Here is a 15,911-nt window from a genome sequence, read left to right as displayed (position 1 = left end):
AGGGCTATGAGGATGCATATTGCAGTAACTGTATGTTATCCTGTATAGATGTTGTCATTCTAATTAGCAGATCACTATTGGCCTTTACATAGGTCGGTTAGGCCGAAATGTATATTCAGCATGAAAGCTTTGGATGTAAGTCTGTATAATGCATGTACCTACTTACGTTTCCCAATAGGAGGAGGTGTAAAGGAAAGATTGAAGTGCATTACCGTTCAGTCTCCAACTGCAGCTGCAAGAGCCAACCGCCAGGTGGTAGCCATAATCCAAGTTTGACAACGTACTGTGCAGGCAGGTGAAGCAGCTGAGCCGAGCAGGACGCCATGTTGGCTCTATGGACCACTATTGGATCCAAGAGGAAATGATCAGCTTCCAACTGCACACGTGATGCCATTACTAAGCCTGATAATGTGTAGGTAGGCACCATATATGTATAACTACTTTTAGCTTTGTTCATTTTAGGACACCAGCAACTTCAGGTGTATCGCTAAAAAATGACCAATAGCCTTATCAATAATATTGCCCATAATCTTTGTAATGGAACATAAAAGTGCAGGAATAAAGATGAAACCATTTTGCTCTAAATTTAGAGCCTACAGACAAATAAAAAAAAAGTGGTTCGTTTTGACATTTGAGACGAGTTGGTGGAAGTCATTCTCGAAGACCATTCATTTAGCTTACCCCCTTGAGACTATTTCCATTGACCATGTCACCAGATATAGGCCTACAGCCTAAACTAAGTTTCAGACTTCCTAATAGCCTAGCGTATAGCCTACCACCTAAACGAGAGAATTATAGCAAACTGTAACGTAGTCTACCGCGTTATTGGCAGCAGCACCGATATGTGTAGCGTGTTTGTGTGTGCGCGCGTTTGTGTGTGACTCTGCGTGCGGTGGCGTGCGCGTTTGATAGCCGTAGAAGGGGCCGTATTCAATAAGGCGATTTAGTCATCATTGCTTCTTGAACTTCAAGGAGCAAACATGGAACATACAATGCATAGATAGCCTATAGATATAATGGAAAGCGCACACACGCGCGCACTCACTCATCCGCCCCCTTTCTCTCTCTCTCTCTCTCTCTCTCTCTCTCTCGTGTTTTCCCCACACACCTCAATAACGGTGCGTGCGATATATTTGTGCATATATTTTTATGCACGGGGATACATTTCCAATGGCTTTGGCGATCGTGGATTATAAATTATATTTTTGAAAGGCAGTGGAATATTGGCTACCATCGACTCCAATTGTGAATAGCGTATTCCTTATTTTCTGACTGGTGTGTGGTATTTTTGTTGCATGCCGAGAGACTGTCAAGACTCGAAGACCACGTTCAATGCCGTTGGAACATGTCCTATGTTCCCTTTCAAGGTAAGAGAACTGATAAATTCCACTATTGCATCTCCCTCCCTCCCCCTCATCTCTCTCTCTCTCTCTCTCTCCATCATACAATACAGAATTTAGAAAAGGGGTGCGTTAACGCGGCGTAGTGGAAACACAGGCAGGTACAGCCAGGTAGTGTTCTTCCAGATAGCTACCTATCTGGTTTTATCACTGTGTGCCAGTCAATATGTCACTGTGCGGTGTATGCTGAGTAGGATAGTCCATAGTGTTGCAATGTGCTGAGGTGTGCATGCCTGCTGGTATCACAGTCTTGCAAGTCCCTTTCCCTGTGTGCAACATCCTTAGTTCACGGTCACAGGTAGCCTACTGTATCTCCATGACACTGTAACTTTGCCCCTCTAGTATTGAGTCATATCTATTCAATGTGTGCAGTAGAGCCTGAAGGGGTACTTATTTGCTTGTTTTTGAGACTCAATATTTAATGAGTTTGTAGTGGAGGAAAATGGTCCCTGGAAGTGTATGTTCAAATCAGTTCCCTTGGTATTGTGACACCGCAACCATGACTAATGCTGTGTGAAACGGAGTGCAACATGAGCTACTTCAATCATGCAGCCTTCAAAATGCTTTGTTTGTGGTAATATATCTTATTGATTGAGCGATTGACTGTATGTGTGAAATGTTATGGCCACTTGAAAGTTTGATGGGACTTTGAGGGATCCAAGGGTTGTACGGTACACAGAGTCCAGTCCCTATTACCAAAGTATCTCTGTACAGCAACTGCAAATCTTGTGTGAGGATAATGTGTGTGTGTGACAGAGAAAGAATGTGGAAAAGAGAGAGAGGGAAAGAGAGAGAGTGAGAGAAAGAGGTAAAGGGAGAGAGAGAGATAGGGGTGGGGGGGGGGGGGTGGGGGGGGGGGTAGAGAGACTTGAGGCGGCTGAGGTGTGATGTCTTGTAACACCGGGTACAGTAAGGACACTGCTGTACTGCTGTGCTGGTGGTGCATTGACAAAGCTCAAACCAAAATCATGTTCAGCATCCAATACATGAATGTCTTAAAGAGAATGACCGGTTCAAACTCTGTAATATGATGCTTTTGGTCATCTTCTAACACATCACAAGCGGATATAGCCAAACGGCCTCTTGTGTGAGCACAGCAATAGAAGTTGGTTGCATAATATTTGTGAGATGTTAAGCTACTATACGCGAGCCCACTCTTGAGAGATCACTGCCAGAAAAATGTGTGCACAGTAGTATTATACCTTCAAAACCCATGTCAATAGGAATGTACAGGCTATACTCTTTCCACTGCAATAGATGGCACCATTAACCTTTTAGATGTAACAGGATTTCTGGATAGAGGAGTCTGTGGTTGAATCTCAAGGTAATGTTATCAAAATGAAATCAGCCACATATTTTTAACTTATGGCTGACTGAACACTAGTTCCCTATAAAAACACTTGTTTTTATCTCTCCTTGACCAACACCACGTCGAAATGCATCGGTTTTAAAGTTGTTAGACTGAAAATGTCATAGAAATAATATGCAGAGTGCTGCCATGGCTCTCCTGTATTTTACACCCATGTTTAAATGTTTGCATCCCAATTCCATGGTTACTCAAAAGTCATTAGGCCTATGTGAGTATCACATGGACATTACATGTGAAGATTTTCTCTCTCTCTCTGTCTGTCTGTCTGTCTGTCTGTCTGTCTGTCTGTCTGTCTGTCTGTCTGTCTGTCTGTCTGTCTGTCTGTCTGTCTGTCTGTCTGTCTGTCTGTCTGTCTGTCTGTCTGTCTGTCTGTCTGTCTGTCTGTCTGTCTGTCTGTGCAGATGGACAGCATGGAGCACCAGCCAGCCACTGAGCCAACCCAGTCATGTCAATTTTACAGTAGTTTGATACAGCAGCTCCTGTCAAGCATGGGCATTCAATTTAAAGAGACAGTGCACCACCAAAGCGCTGACTGCAGCACTCCTCTCATGTGACATAAGGGGCTGTCTTACACCCTCCGCCAATCGAGCTGTGCCAGGAACCATCATCTGTTAGGCTATTACTGTACTGTATGCTCGAGATCTACAGTGTTCAATGATCTGTCAGGGGAAAAGCTGATTCATTTTCTGTTTGCGCCGGATTGAAGTGTTATATTGAATTAATGCTAAAATTAGTAAATGATGCAACTCATTAGATGCCATCTTGTCTGATGTCAATTCATTGCAGTGATTCTGGCATTTTGTGAGTTAAAACCTCTTACATCTAGACGTTCCGCTAGCGGAACACCTGCTCCAATATCCAATGATGGGCGTGGCGCGAAATACAAACTCTTTTAAAATCCGAAAACTTCAATTTTTCAAACATATTACTATTTTACAGCATTTTAAACACAAGACTCTCGTTAATCTAACCACACTGTCCGATTTCAAAAAGGCTTTACAGCGAAAGCAAAACATTACATTATGTCAGCAGAGTACCCAGCCAGAAATAATCAGATACCCATTTTTCAAGCTAGCATATAATGTCACAAAAAACAAAACCACAGCTAAATGCAGCACTAACCTTTGATGATCTTCATCAGATGACAACCCTAGAACATTATGTTATACAATGCATGCATGTTTTGTTCAATCAAGTTCATATTTATATAAAAAAACAGCTTTTTTACATTAGCATGTGACGTTCAGAACTAGCATACCCCATGCAAACATCCGGTGAATTTACTAAATTACTCACGATAAACGTTCACAAAAAACATAACAATTATTTTAAGAATTATAGATACAGAACTCCTCTATGCACTCGATATGTCCGATTTTAAAATAGCTTTTCGGTGAAAGCACATTTTGCAATATTCTCAGTAGATAGCCCAGCCATCACGGCTAGCCATTTAGACACCAACCAAGTTTAGCCCTGACCAAACTCCGATTTACTATTACAAAAGTTTGATTACCTTTGTTGTCTTCATCAGAATGCACTCCCAGGACTGCTACTTCAATAACAAATGTTGGTTTGGTCCAAAATAATCCATCGTTATATCCAAATAGCGGCGTTTTGTTCGTGCGTTCTAGACACTATCCGAAATGGTAAATCAGGGTTACGAGCATGGCGCAATTCGTGACAAAAGATTTCTAAATATTCCATTACCGTACTTCGAAGCATGTCAACCGCTGTTTAAAATCAGTTTTTATGCCATTTTTCTCGTAAAAAAGCGATAATATTCCGACCGGGAATCTGCGTTTCGGTAAACAGAGGAAAGAAAACAAAGCATTCGGTCGACGCGGGCACGAGCCTGAGTCTCACAGTACTGTAACCAGCCACTACCCAAACGCGCTACTTTGTTTCAACCAGAGCCTGCAAAGCCACGATTCAGCTTTTTGCCGCCTTCTGAGAGCCCATGGCAGCCGTAGGAAGTGTCACGTAACAGCAGAGATCCTTTGTTATGGATAGAGATGGCAAAGAAGGCCAAGAAATGGTCAGACAGGGTACTTCCTGTACAGAATCTTCTCAGGTTTTGGCCTGCCAAATGAGTTCTGTTATACTCACAGACACCATTCAAACAGTTTTAGAAACTTTGGAGTGTTTTCTATCCAAAGCTAATAATTATATGCATATTCTAGTTTCTGGGCAGGAGTAATAATCAGATTAAATCGGGTATGTTTTTTATCCGGCTGTGAAAATACTGCCCCCTATCCATAACAGGTTATTAAAGTGCCTGCTGTCCAAGTTTCGTGAAGTTGGGAATTCAAAAAATGCCAACTTCCCTCAAGACGTGAAAAGTCAACATTCAAGAACGTCAAGCGTTACTATGCCTCAGCCTTTTTCAGTGATGCTAACAGCTAGCGTATACATGAAAGCAAAGACAATGTCGGTCGATATCCTCAAGGAAATATCGTATTCATAATTTCGGCCCACAGACAAAGTCAATCAAAGTTAAACTGCCCCTCATTTGCTTGTATCTGCATACTGTTTAGCACATTCATGGCACAGTGCAGCGGACGTACTGTACGAATAAACACAGGAGGTGGCGTAGAGCAGTTTGATGGCAAGATTATTTATGCATATTAACATTTACTGGCTGATGCTTTAAGGTCTTTGGTTTTGCTCTAGGTCAACCAATGACTTGCCTCTATCATAAAAAGTGTTCATATTGCACCATGGACCATGACGCTATACGGCACAGTGAGATAGGGTCCAGATTGAAACATGTTCCAGGTCATAAAGTATCATGCCTTGTGTTAGATAACCATACTTAAGTTAAATTGTCCACTGCAGCATGTCTCATTCTACCAAAGCACAGTATAAAATGTACATGGTTTATTACAAAGTACCACCGTGCTCCAATGTCCTTGATGGTGTCTGAGTGTGACATGATAAAGTGTCCTCTGGGTAGTGTCAGCAAAAATGTTATTTTGAGGGCTGCCCCCCATAAGCCATGTTGTCTGGGGGGAAGGACATGTTTGTTACGGTGGAAAGACCTTCAAATGATATTGTAATAATGCTATTAGCAGTAGTCCAAAAATTAAATCAGACAAACTGAATGTTTTTGCTACTGTAGTTTGCTTGCGTACTGGCTGAGCTCATTAATTATAATACAATTCACGTTTCCTGGCTCAAATTAAGATCCTACATCTGTAGTCTATGAATATAGGGTCATGTCAGGGAACTCTCTCCCCCTTGAACAGTTCTAGTACAGTGAGTTCAGGCATGCCGCTAAGCCTTTGTCCACGGCTCCACTCCCTTACTATCTCTCTGTTCCCCAGCATTACTGACTGAACCTGGTGGTGAAAAGGCCCAGATAGACCCCATCCACTAAGAGCCTTACTGCTGATTCTGAGGAAATCTACATAAGGATCCCATTAGAAATGAGTAGCTGGGAGAAATGGTTGCTTAGTGCAGACCACACCATGGGAGGGGGGCCCACTTATTCAATTCCACCGCAAAGCCTGGAGCCCAATGACTCAATGAGTTTGTGTTTAAAGGATGCTCGTCTTTTGATTGATCCTGTCAGGATTCACTCATGGCGAAAGGTCAGGATGAGCTATCTCCTCTCCTAAGCCAATCGGAGGGCTGCCAATCCGGGATAATGATGTCCCTGCGGATGGTTGGCTCACAGGCCTTTCAGACATTATGTCATTTGATCCAACAGATTCTCATGATGCACGACAAGTTGTGCCTTCAGACCTGGAGATATTCAACAGCTTACTGTACATATGTCACTATATTAGTAACAGACAAAAAAATAATATTAGTCATGGAGTCAAAATGGAGAAGTTATTGGATGTTTGTAGGCACGATTGAATGGCATAAAAAAGCTGATTATGCCTAAAAACAGCAGGTTTCACTTGCATATGTATCATTAAAAAATAACATTTAGTTGTTAAAGGTGTGATGTTAGGTTATAATGTACAGGTAGGATCTTAATTTGATTACCCTGTTGCAGGAGAATTCTCCTGCCCACATTTCAGTTGAAGGCATTCAGTTGTACAACTGACTAGGTATCCCCCTTTCCCTTTCCCTTTCCAAATGCAGGAAATGTAAAGCTTGTAGTGTATTTGACGTTTAAAAAGGCTTTTGTAATTTCCACTTAGAAAATTTCCCTTACGAAAAATGCATCAACCCCAAAACCGGTTGCTGCAGGATTATTTTCCTGCTGTAGCAAACTGGCTCAAATTAAGATCCTTCATCTGTAAGATGAAACATGACTTTTATGTTTTTGATTTATACACATACTGTACATTAATATTATTTATGAGCAATTAAATTATTTGCACAGTATAGGGCTTTTTCAAACAACCCTCTCTGACCCTTTTCCGTCAAAGTATCTAAAATAAATGTCCTGTGATAGCTTTTGGAAGAGTATGAATTCCACACCGTGTCAATAGAGATGCTGATAGTACAGCCTGTGATAAGTGCCCCCTAAAAGAACAGATTATTAAATCACTACTGTGGTGCCTCAAGCAGGATTACAAATTGGAGAGTTGGGCTCACACAGATAGTGCTCACTGAAGCCTTGTACCTGGGACCCAGAGTTACCATGAGAACTAGGAGATATTGCACTGTTGGGTAGATAATCAGTCACATGTTGAGATGTTCAGTCCCAGACATTTGTAGTCTATTTTCAGTGTTATGTGTACATTTCACACTTTCTTGTAAGTCAAGGGGGTAACACGATGTAGGATGTCATAATGTATAGACTGCATACATATTATCCCTAGGTCAAATCAGGCCATGACAGTAGCAGATAACCTCTCATTACTCATTGATGTACTATAGAACTTGACATTTGAATGTTAGTTTGTTTTCTGATATGGCGTAAGGTTTAGGAGAGTTACAGTAGCCAGTCATGATGTCATAATGTGCTGACAGGACTTTACAGTCATCTTATTACAGTGTTATAAAGGCAGACGGCTAAATCAAATGGGATCTCAAACCTTCAATATCATGCTAGCGCTGGGCTAATTTGTCCCCCCCTCTCTTGTGATGCTAATAGGTGGCTGATATATGCAGTGTCAGTGTGCACTTTTACTGAAGGTGGTGAGAAAAGAGGACCGAATTTTCACGGGATGTACCTCTCATTCACTTCAGATGCACAGATACTGCAGAGAAGAATGGTGCATTTTAATTAGCTGTAATCAAATACACTGATATGCTGATATTCAAAAACAGGGCCATCGGACCCTGACATTTCAGAGTAGTCTATTACCATTTTAAAGTGTTTCACTATTACACATTTAGGGTAGTGTCTCTACTTCAGAAGAAAAAAAATCATTTTACAAGGCTCACAAGAATGTGTGTGTGTGTGTGCCGTGCATGTGCCGTGCATGCTTTTGTGTGTGTGTGTGTGTGTGTGTGTGTGTGCATGCGTGTTTGTGAGCGTGCTTGTGTACAGATGTAGGATATTAATTTGATCACCCTGTTGCAGGACCACTTGTAGTGTATTTGAGGTTTAAAAAGGCTTCTGAAGTTTGTAATTTCAGAGTTGATTTTCCCTTATGGGAAGATGTATCAACCCACATAATAATACACATTTCCTGTCGCTGCAGGATTATTTTCCTGCTGTAGCAAACTGGTTCAAATTAAGATCCTACACATGTGTGTGTATGTGTGTTTGTTTGTAGGTGTGTGTGTGTGTGTGTGTGTGTGTGTGTGTGTGTGTGTGTGTGTGTGTGTGTGTGTGTGTGTGTGTGTGTGTGTGTGTGTGTGTGTGTGTGTGTGTGTGTGTGTGTGTGTGTGTGTGTGTGTGTGAGAGAGAGAGAGAGAGTCAGTGTTTTTATTTGAGTGATTAACTTCTACTCTGAAGACCTCATGAAGGTTAGCGCGCTCACTCTGCATGCCTGGCGCTATGTTTAGCATCTCATCTCCACCACATTTGAATCTTCACCACACAAAATATGACTGCATTTCAACTGTATTTGCTTCCAAAGAAAATTCTGGCATTCATGCAATGTTTATGTGATATGCCCTTTTGTTATTTCAAATAATGATTCATCTAAACTGGAGTGGATTGTTGAGAGAGACTGGAAATGCAATCCACTTTCTAGTGTTTTTTATGTAAGTTTTCTTTTCAGGAGGAAAGCTCCTGTCCTAGTGGTTTTCAGAGAGCCTATTTTACAGTTGTTGCTCTGTTTGGCATTTCAATGTGGAGTTGAGTTTCTCTGTATGAGAGTGGAGATAATGGCAGAACATCCTGATCTCTTTGATCAGAGGCAGTGTCTAACTGGTAGAAATGGACTGCTGGGAGAGGAAGGTGTGAGACACCTATGAAACACTTTTAATTGTAGCTTCTCGCTTCAATGTCATGTTTGAAATCTCCTTTCCTCCATGAAGATACTACACTGGAATTCACACTCACTTTAAACACAGAACTGGCTTCAAAGTGTCTCAGTTTGTTTGACCTAGCGAGTGGTGAGTGTTCATATTAGCTAGGGGTGAAAAGTTGACTGGGATTGTGTTGACCAAGCAAGCGGGATGTCAAAACTACATAACCCCTGGTTTGAGATGAAGAACATGCCACACAGGGTTATATGGACTGAACAAAAATACAAATGCAACATGTAAAGTGTTTGTCCCATGTTTCATGAGCTGAAATAAAATATCCCATTTTCCATATGCACAAAAGCTAATTGTGTGCACAAATTTGTTTATATCCCTGTTAGTGAACATTTCTCTTTTGCCAAGATAATCCATCCATCTGACAGGTGTGGCATATCAAGAAGCTGATTAAACAGCATGATCATTACACAGGTGCACTTTGTGCTGGGGACAATAAAAGGCCACTCTAAAATGTGCAATTTTGTCACCCAACACAATGCCACAGATATCTCAAGTTTTGAGAGAGCCTGCAATTGGTATGCTGACTGCAGGAATGTCCACCAGAGCTGCTGCCAGAGAATTGAATGTTAATTTCTCTAACATAAGCCGCCTCCAATGTCATTTTAGAGAATTTGGCATTACGTCTGCATGAGGCAAACGGCTGCATGAGACAAATGGTGGTCACACCAGATACTGACTGGTTTTCTTATCCACTCCACTTCCTTTTCTTTAAGGTATCTGTGACAAGAGATGCATATCTCTGTTCCCAGTCATGTGAATTCCATAGATTAGGGAATTGATTGTTTCATGTTTTGTTCAGTATAGTTTCCTTTCTAGGTTAAAGTATAATGGCCTTACCATCATTCCACACTGACATAGACTATACACAGTCACTTTCCACTGACATGTGGGGCTGAACTTCAGAATACCGATTCAGTCGCTGTCCACTTCAGTGGTGCTGAATGCAGAGGTAGAGTATCAGTGCTCTGCAACAGCTTATCTGTTCAAACAAGTTTGGTTTATTTGGTTCTACAGTTGACCTTTTTCACATGAGAGAGTGAAAAAGAGAGAAAGCACACAACTATATATTTGTGCAACTTGATCAAAGGGGAGATAAAGTTAAATGACTCATATTTTGTAGACCTCGGGCATAAGGGACTTTAACAACGATAAAGAATAGCTCATATACCTGTTTGAAGTCGCAGTCATGGTGACCAGATACATATCTGAATGATGTTTTTGGGGGAATATACAATTGAGATCAGTTATCCAAGTCACTAAAGTTTTTTGATTGGAAAAAAAGGTTTATTCTTGAATGAAACAGGGGGAGACTACTTTATGGAGCACAAAGTTCTGTATTTGGCATGCATTTGATTGGTGCAGATACAGAAGTTAATCTTGCCTGCTCAAGTCCTTTTTCTTGTCCTTTCAGATCAGTAGCTTCTGTACAGCTACTGTCACCCAGACAGCAAATGTGTCACGACATGACCACTGATACCATGATGACACAGGAAATTGTATAACCATTTGTGTCGATTGAGTGATCTGATTGGTTCAGTCAGCGGAAGGGGTTGTGTAAGGTAATTGGGGTGATATAGATGTCATTGCTCCCTCTGAATGTAGGAACACTTGAACATGCGGAGAAAGATGAGGAGAACACACAAAAATAAGAAAAGCTGACTTACATAATGAATGAAGGTATTGCAGTGTTTTTACCTGAAATAGGCAATTCACACACATAGAGTGGTCTTGGATGCCCAAGTACAAATTTTACTGTATTTGTTTTAGTGCAAAAAAGGGATGAGATAACATGTGGTAAGATGCACAGACAAGTCTAAGAGTGTCTGGGACTCAGTTAGGGTTTGTCTTACTATCTGATCCCTTACACTTCTCATTTAAAACCTAATTCAAAGTAATTATATTAGTAAATAGCATCTGGCAGTAGGGGCTGCTCTGTTCTGGTAGCCTGCTGCTAGTAGATCCTGCTGAGATTAGGACGTTTTTTTGCCATGGAAGGCATATGTCCATTCGTGTTAATATGTTAGCGTGGGCACTGTAGAAAACCCTGAGGTGAGCTCTGTGCTGTTTCTTAATTCATGGGGTTTCAAACTAGGGTCCGTAGAGGTGCTGCAGGGGGTCTGCAATTTTTTTAAATATATTTTTGGGAGAAAATACTTTTGGGGATTTTTTTATGTGAAAAATTATTCTTTTGTGAATTTTCGCTAGCTGCAGCAGAATACCATTGTGCGTACCATTTTTATGTTTCTGCGTCCAGCATGAAAAAAGTGCAATGACTGGAAGTCTACAGGAACAGTTAGCATGCTAGCTGTTCCTGTTCATCCGACTCTAAGGAAGTATATAAAAGGCTTCATTGCAAAAATCTCGAACTATCCCTTTATTATGGAGGAAATTACAGTCATTGGAGAAAATGACATACGTTTTTTGTATAGAAAATTCTTAGGTGGGCTGTCTAAGTGGTAATTTATTGGATAGAAAAACAGTTTCAGTGTCAACTTAAATGACCAAAACCAGATAGAAAGCATGGAGAAAAGATATTGAATTATATACACTGCGTGTACAAACATTAGGAACACTTTCCTAATATTGAGTTGCACCCCCTTTGCCCTCATAATAGTCTTAATTCGTCGTGGCATGGACTATACAAGGTGTCGAAAGCGTTCCACTGGGCTGGACCATGTTGACTCCAATGCTTCCTACAGTTGTGCAAAGTTGACTGGATGTCCTTTGAGTGGTTGCCCATTCTTGATATTCACAGGAAAACCGGTGCACCAGGCACCTACTACCATACCCCGTTCAAAGGCACTTAAATCTTTTGTCTTGCCCATTCAACCTCTGAATGGCACACTTAGACAATCCATTTCTCAATTGTCTCAAGGCATCATGAACTTCACTCAGTACCAGGACATTTCAGCCTGATTGCTTCTGCCAGGAGGCTGAAACTTGGCTGCAATTGGATATTCCAGGAAGTCGATCTTACAGCAAAACAATAACCCCAAGCACACATCAAAATCCACAAAGGAATTGTTAATTGATCACAAAATCTAAATCAACAAAATCAGTTTCCGGACATGACCCCCATTGAAAACCTGTGGTTTGAATTGAAGAGGGCAGTCCATAAGCGCAGAGAAAGATATCAGATCTGGAAAGATTCTGAATGGAGGAATGGTCTAAAATCTCTCATTGTGTTTGCCAATCTAATAAATCATTTTTGAAAAAGGCAGTGCCATTTTCCTCGCAAGGTGAGGTATTGAAAGGTATTGAAAACAGGGGTGTCGATAATTTGACCCCTACCTTTTTGAGATTGTTTTTTATTACTTGTTAAACAAAATATATTTCTTTGAACAATTGTATTAGTATAAAACAATCTAATTTCCCTTTTCAGTATTTTAGTTATTTATTTTGTGCAGTAATTTTTGCTCATCTTTATCAAGGGTGTGAATCATTTCAGACACCCACTGAACATAACAGACATCTTGGTGATGAAGTGAAAGCAGAAAACCCATAACTAAAATCCATTTAGATGGTCTCTGTTGATTCCTACTCAGACATCATTGCGTTGATCTGTCAAAATCAAGGAGGCAAAACGGTGCCATGAAATACCCCAGATACCTCTGATCCAAGACACCTCTGGCTTTCTCTCAATCAGATGGTTCTTTCATAATTCCACCCAGGGCAACAGAGGGCCTCCCAGTCAGACTCCCCGTCACTCCTCTGTCTGTCAGACGAGATGAGTTAAGCTGTGTAGGAGTTTGATAGATTGCCATTTTGGGTAATATAACAATGACACAGTTCTTAGTCTATCTCTGGATTGAGGACAGATCACTATAATTATTATTTATCTCTGAGGACCAAAGGCTTGACCTGCTTTCTCTCAATGGAGCACCCCCCACATGGTGACATGAGACAGGATATACAAACAGAGAGAGAGAGAGGGAGACGGGAGAACACATCATGATAGATGATAGACGTGTGCAAATAAATACAGCAGCATTGTTACCTGTGAATGTGGATCACTGTGGTTTTGCATTCACAGTAATTCACACACACAACACAACACACACACACACACACACACACACACACACACACACACACACACACACACACACACACACACACACACACACACACACACACACACACACACACACACACACACACACACACACACACACGCACACACACACACACACGAGTCCCATTCATTTATATTTTCTCTATACTCAGCACATTGAATATCACCTTCACACAGGTTGACAGGGCGGAACAGCACATCACCATGAAGGGTTAGCAGACAAAGCAATCCTGCATCTCATTTCCTATAGATGTTATTCAAGCCCTAAGTAAAGAGAGTTTTGCAGCACAACTTGGTGGATTGCTGTGTAGCCCCGTGGAATAGTCAAGAGAAGGGAAAGGAGAGAGAGAGAGTGATACTGTACACTCTAATAAGCCAACCCAACTCTGTTACTGGCAGTGCAGTCATTCCACCCCACTGCTCTAGCATCCTGGAGGAGGGATGGGAATGGAGAGAGAGTGAGAGAGAGAGAGAGAGAGAGAGAGAGAGAGAGAGAGAGAGAGAGAGAGAGATGTGTGGCAGTGAGAGAGACGGTGGTAACGAGAGGGAGGGAGGAGAGCATGAGAGAAGTGAAAGGGAGACAGGTAGAGTGAGAGATGGGGGACAGTAGGAGATAAATGTGTGAGAGAGAGTGAGGAAGAGAGAGAGAGAGAGAAATGGGCTGTGGATGTGGGGGACTAAGAGACAGATGGGTGGAAGGGAGAGGGGAGCAATAGATGGTGGGGAGATGGAGGGAGGCTGCCAGGGAGTTTGTGGGAAAGTTAAATTTAATTCTGATTCATAATAGGATGATCGGAACATTGATTTCACCTTTAAATATTATAATTCGATTTTATTACCGCCATATATTCAAGCAGACGGCTTGCTTATGAATATATAGATCTTGTTTCCTCATCTTATGTTGTCTTACAGTAACAGTATTTAAAGTATTGGACTGCGATATCCATTGATGTATTTTACACAACCGTATAAGGATACTTTTACCCATATACAGTATTGCTCACCACCAACTTATGTCTATAGTGTGTAGATAGATAGATGGACAGAAAAGATGTGCGCATGCGCATCAGAGAGAGAGCGAGAGGGAGGAACAAGTCCGTTTTTCATGGATGGCTGGGTTGCTATGGGAACAAGATGTGGGCTCCCTTTTCCCAAAAAAGTATCCTCCTTCCCTTTTTCCCTCTCTCATCACTTCATTTATCTCTCTCCTTCTTCTCAGCATCCCCAGTTCTTCACCTCTCCTCTCTTCCTATCCCCAGCTCATCCCATCGCTTCCCTCCTCTTCCCCTTCTTTCTATCTCTCCTATCGTCCATCCTTCCCTCCTCCCACTCATTTTCTCCCTGTCTACTCCTCTCTCCCCCTGTCCATCTCGTTCCCTGCTGTCTCCCCTCTTCTACTATTCTCCCTCTCAATCTTTCCCTTTCCCTCCATCTCTTCCTCACTTTCTCCTTGTCTCTGATCATCTGTCTCTTTAACACTCACTTATATTCTATTCTTTTCTCGGTTGTCATGGCAATAGGCTGGGGGCGTGAGGGAAAGAGCGCGAGCGAGCAAGAGTGGGTGTTTCGGAAGTGACATCTCTTGGGCAGTAACCTTGTTTCCTGTGTGTGGAGTTGGGGGCGGATTCACACGTAAAGTGCAGCAACAGTGACGCCGTGTGGACAAATGCGCGGTAGTGGGGAGCCCTGCTGTGCCAGACAAGGGCTGAGTGAATGATCTGATAGGTGAGAATACACACAGACAGACACACACACACACACACACACACACACAGGACTGTGCGGTGTCAGTGTAGTGCGGACCTCTGTGTTCACCTCTTCATTGAGGCCCATTGTGACACATCCCTGACATTTGACATCTCTCATGACACTGATGGCCATGTACTAAATGCCCTGAATCAGCGTATTAAAGAGCACCATTGCAGACCAGGGCATATTTTCATAAATACATCAAATCTGGGCAATAATTCCAAAAGCATTCATAGAATATGGAAAGGTAGGATACCCCTATTGATTCCGAATGATGTGATATAAATGCTACGTGGGCACCAAGTAATGTATAAAATGTGTACATACTGTACAGTACATTGTGCTTCTTTGCCTTGAAAGTAACCAACGAGGCCACACTGGCGTCGGTACGTTGCCCGACCCGGGCGACCTGAGGATATTGCATGTTTATTTTTAGCGCTGTTTTAGAGCTTAGTGATGTGTATAAATGAACATTACCCCTGTCGGGTTCAGTAACGACAGCGTTGAATAAAGCTGACCAGTCATCTGACGGCTGCTCGGCTCCTTGGCAAACTGCAAAGGAAGGCAGAAAAGAATAGCGTTACGTGCCCACAGAGACAGACCTCAGCACATTCTGAGACCGTTAACAAGAGAATGTGAATACGCTGTTTTTTTTAATATTTATAACACAGAACTAGCCCACCTAGATTGGACCGCACACACCGTACCCTACACGCATTTTAGCTTCTACTTCATTGAAATTCCCTCCAAGGTTTTTCAGATGATGAGGAATGAAGGTGGAGGTACAGACTGTAGCTGGAGCACATATTATGGGAATGAGTCAACGATATCCCCAGTGGATCCACAACATTGTGACTTTCATTAGGTATGCTGCTGTAGGTCTATAAGGTTTATCGTCAAAGGCTTTCTCTCTCCTTGTCCA

At 41.9% G+C, this 15,911-nt stretch overlaps 1 protein-coding gene across 2 annotated transcripts in view; it reads left to right on the top strand.

Annotated features, from left to right (window-relative positions):
* Window positions 1-917: 917 nt before the first annotated feature.
* The window catches only part of LOC106581894 (ras/Rap GTPase-activating protein SynGAP), a 111,355-nt gene continuing 96,361 nt past the window's right edge, over window positions 918-15,911 (top strand). The window contains exon 1 of one of the 2 annotated variants that reach the window (XM_082962511.1): window positions 918-1,367. In XM_082962511.1, the coding sequence (XP_082818637.1) occupies window positions 1,346-1,367 (22 nt within the window). In that variant the 5' untranslated portion in view covers window positions 918-1,345. The remainder of the gene's footprint in view (window positions 1,368-15,911) is intronic. The other variant, XM_082962508.1, reaches the window with a different exon arrangement.

The sequence above is a fragment of the Salmo salar genome, chromosome 02, assembly GCF_965601325.2.
Source record: "Salmo salar chromosome 02, fSalSal1, whole genome shotgun sequence".
Taxonomy (NCBI): Eukaryota; Metazoa; Chordata; class Actinopteri; order Salmoniformes; family Salmonidae; genus Salmo; species Salmo salar.
This window is presented reverse-complemented; position numbering and strand designations above follow the sequence as displayed.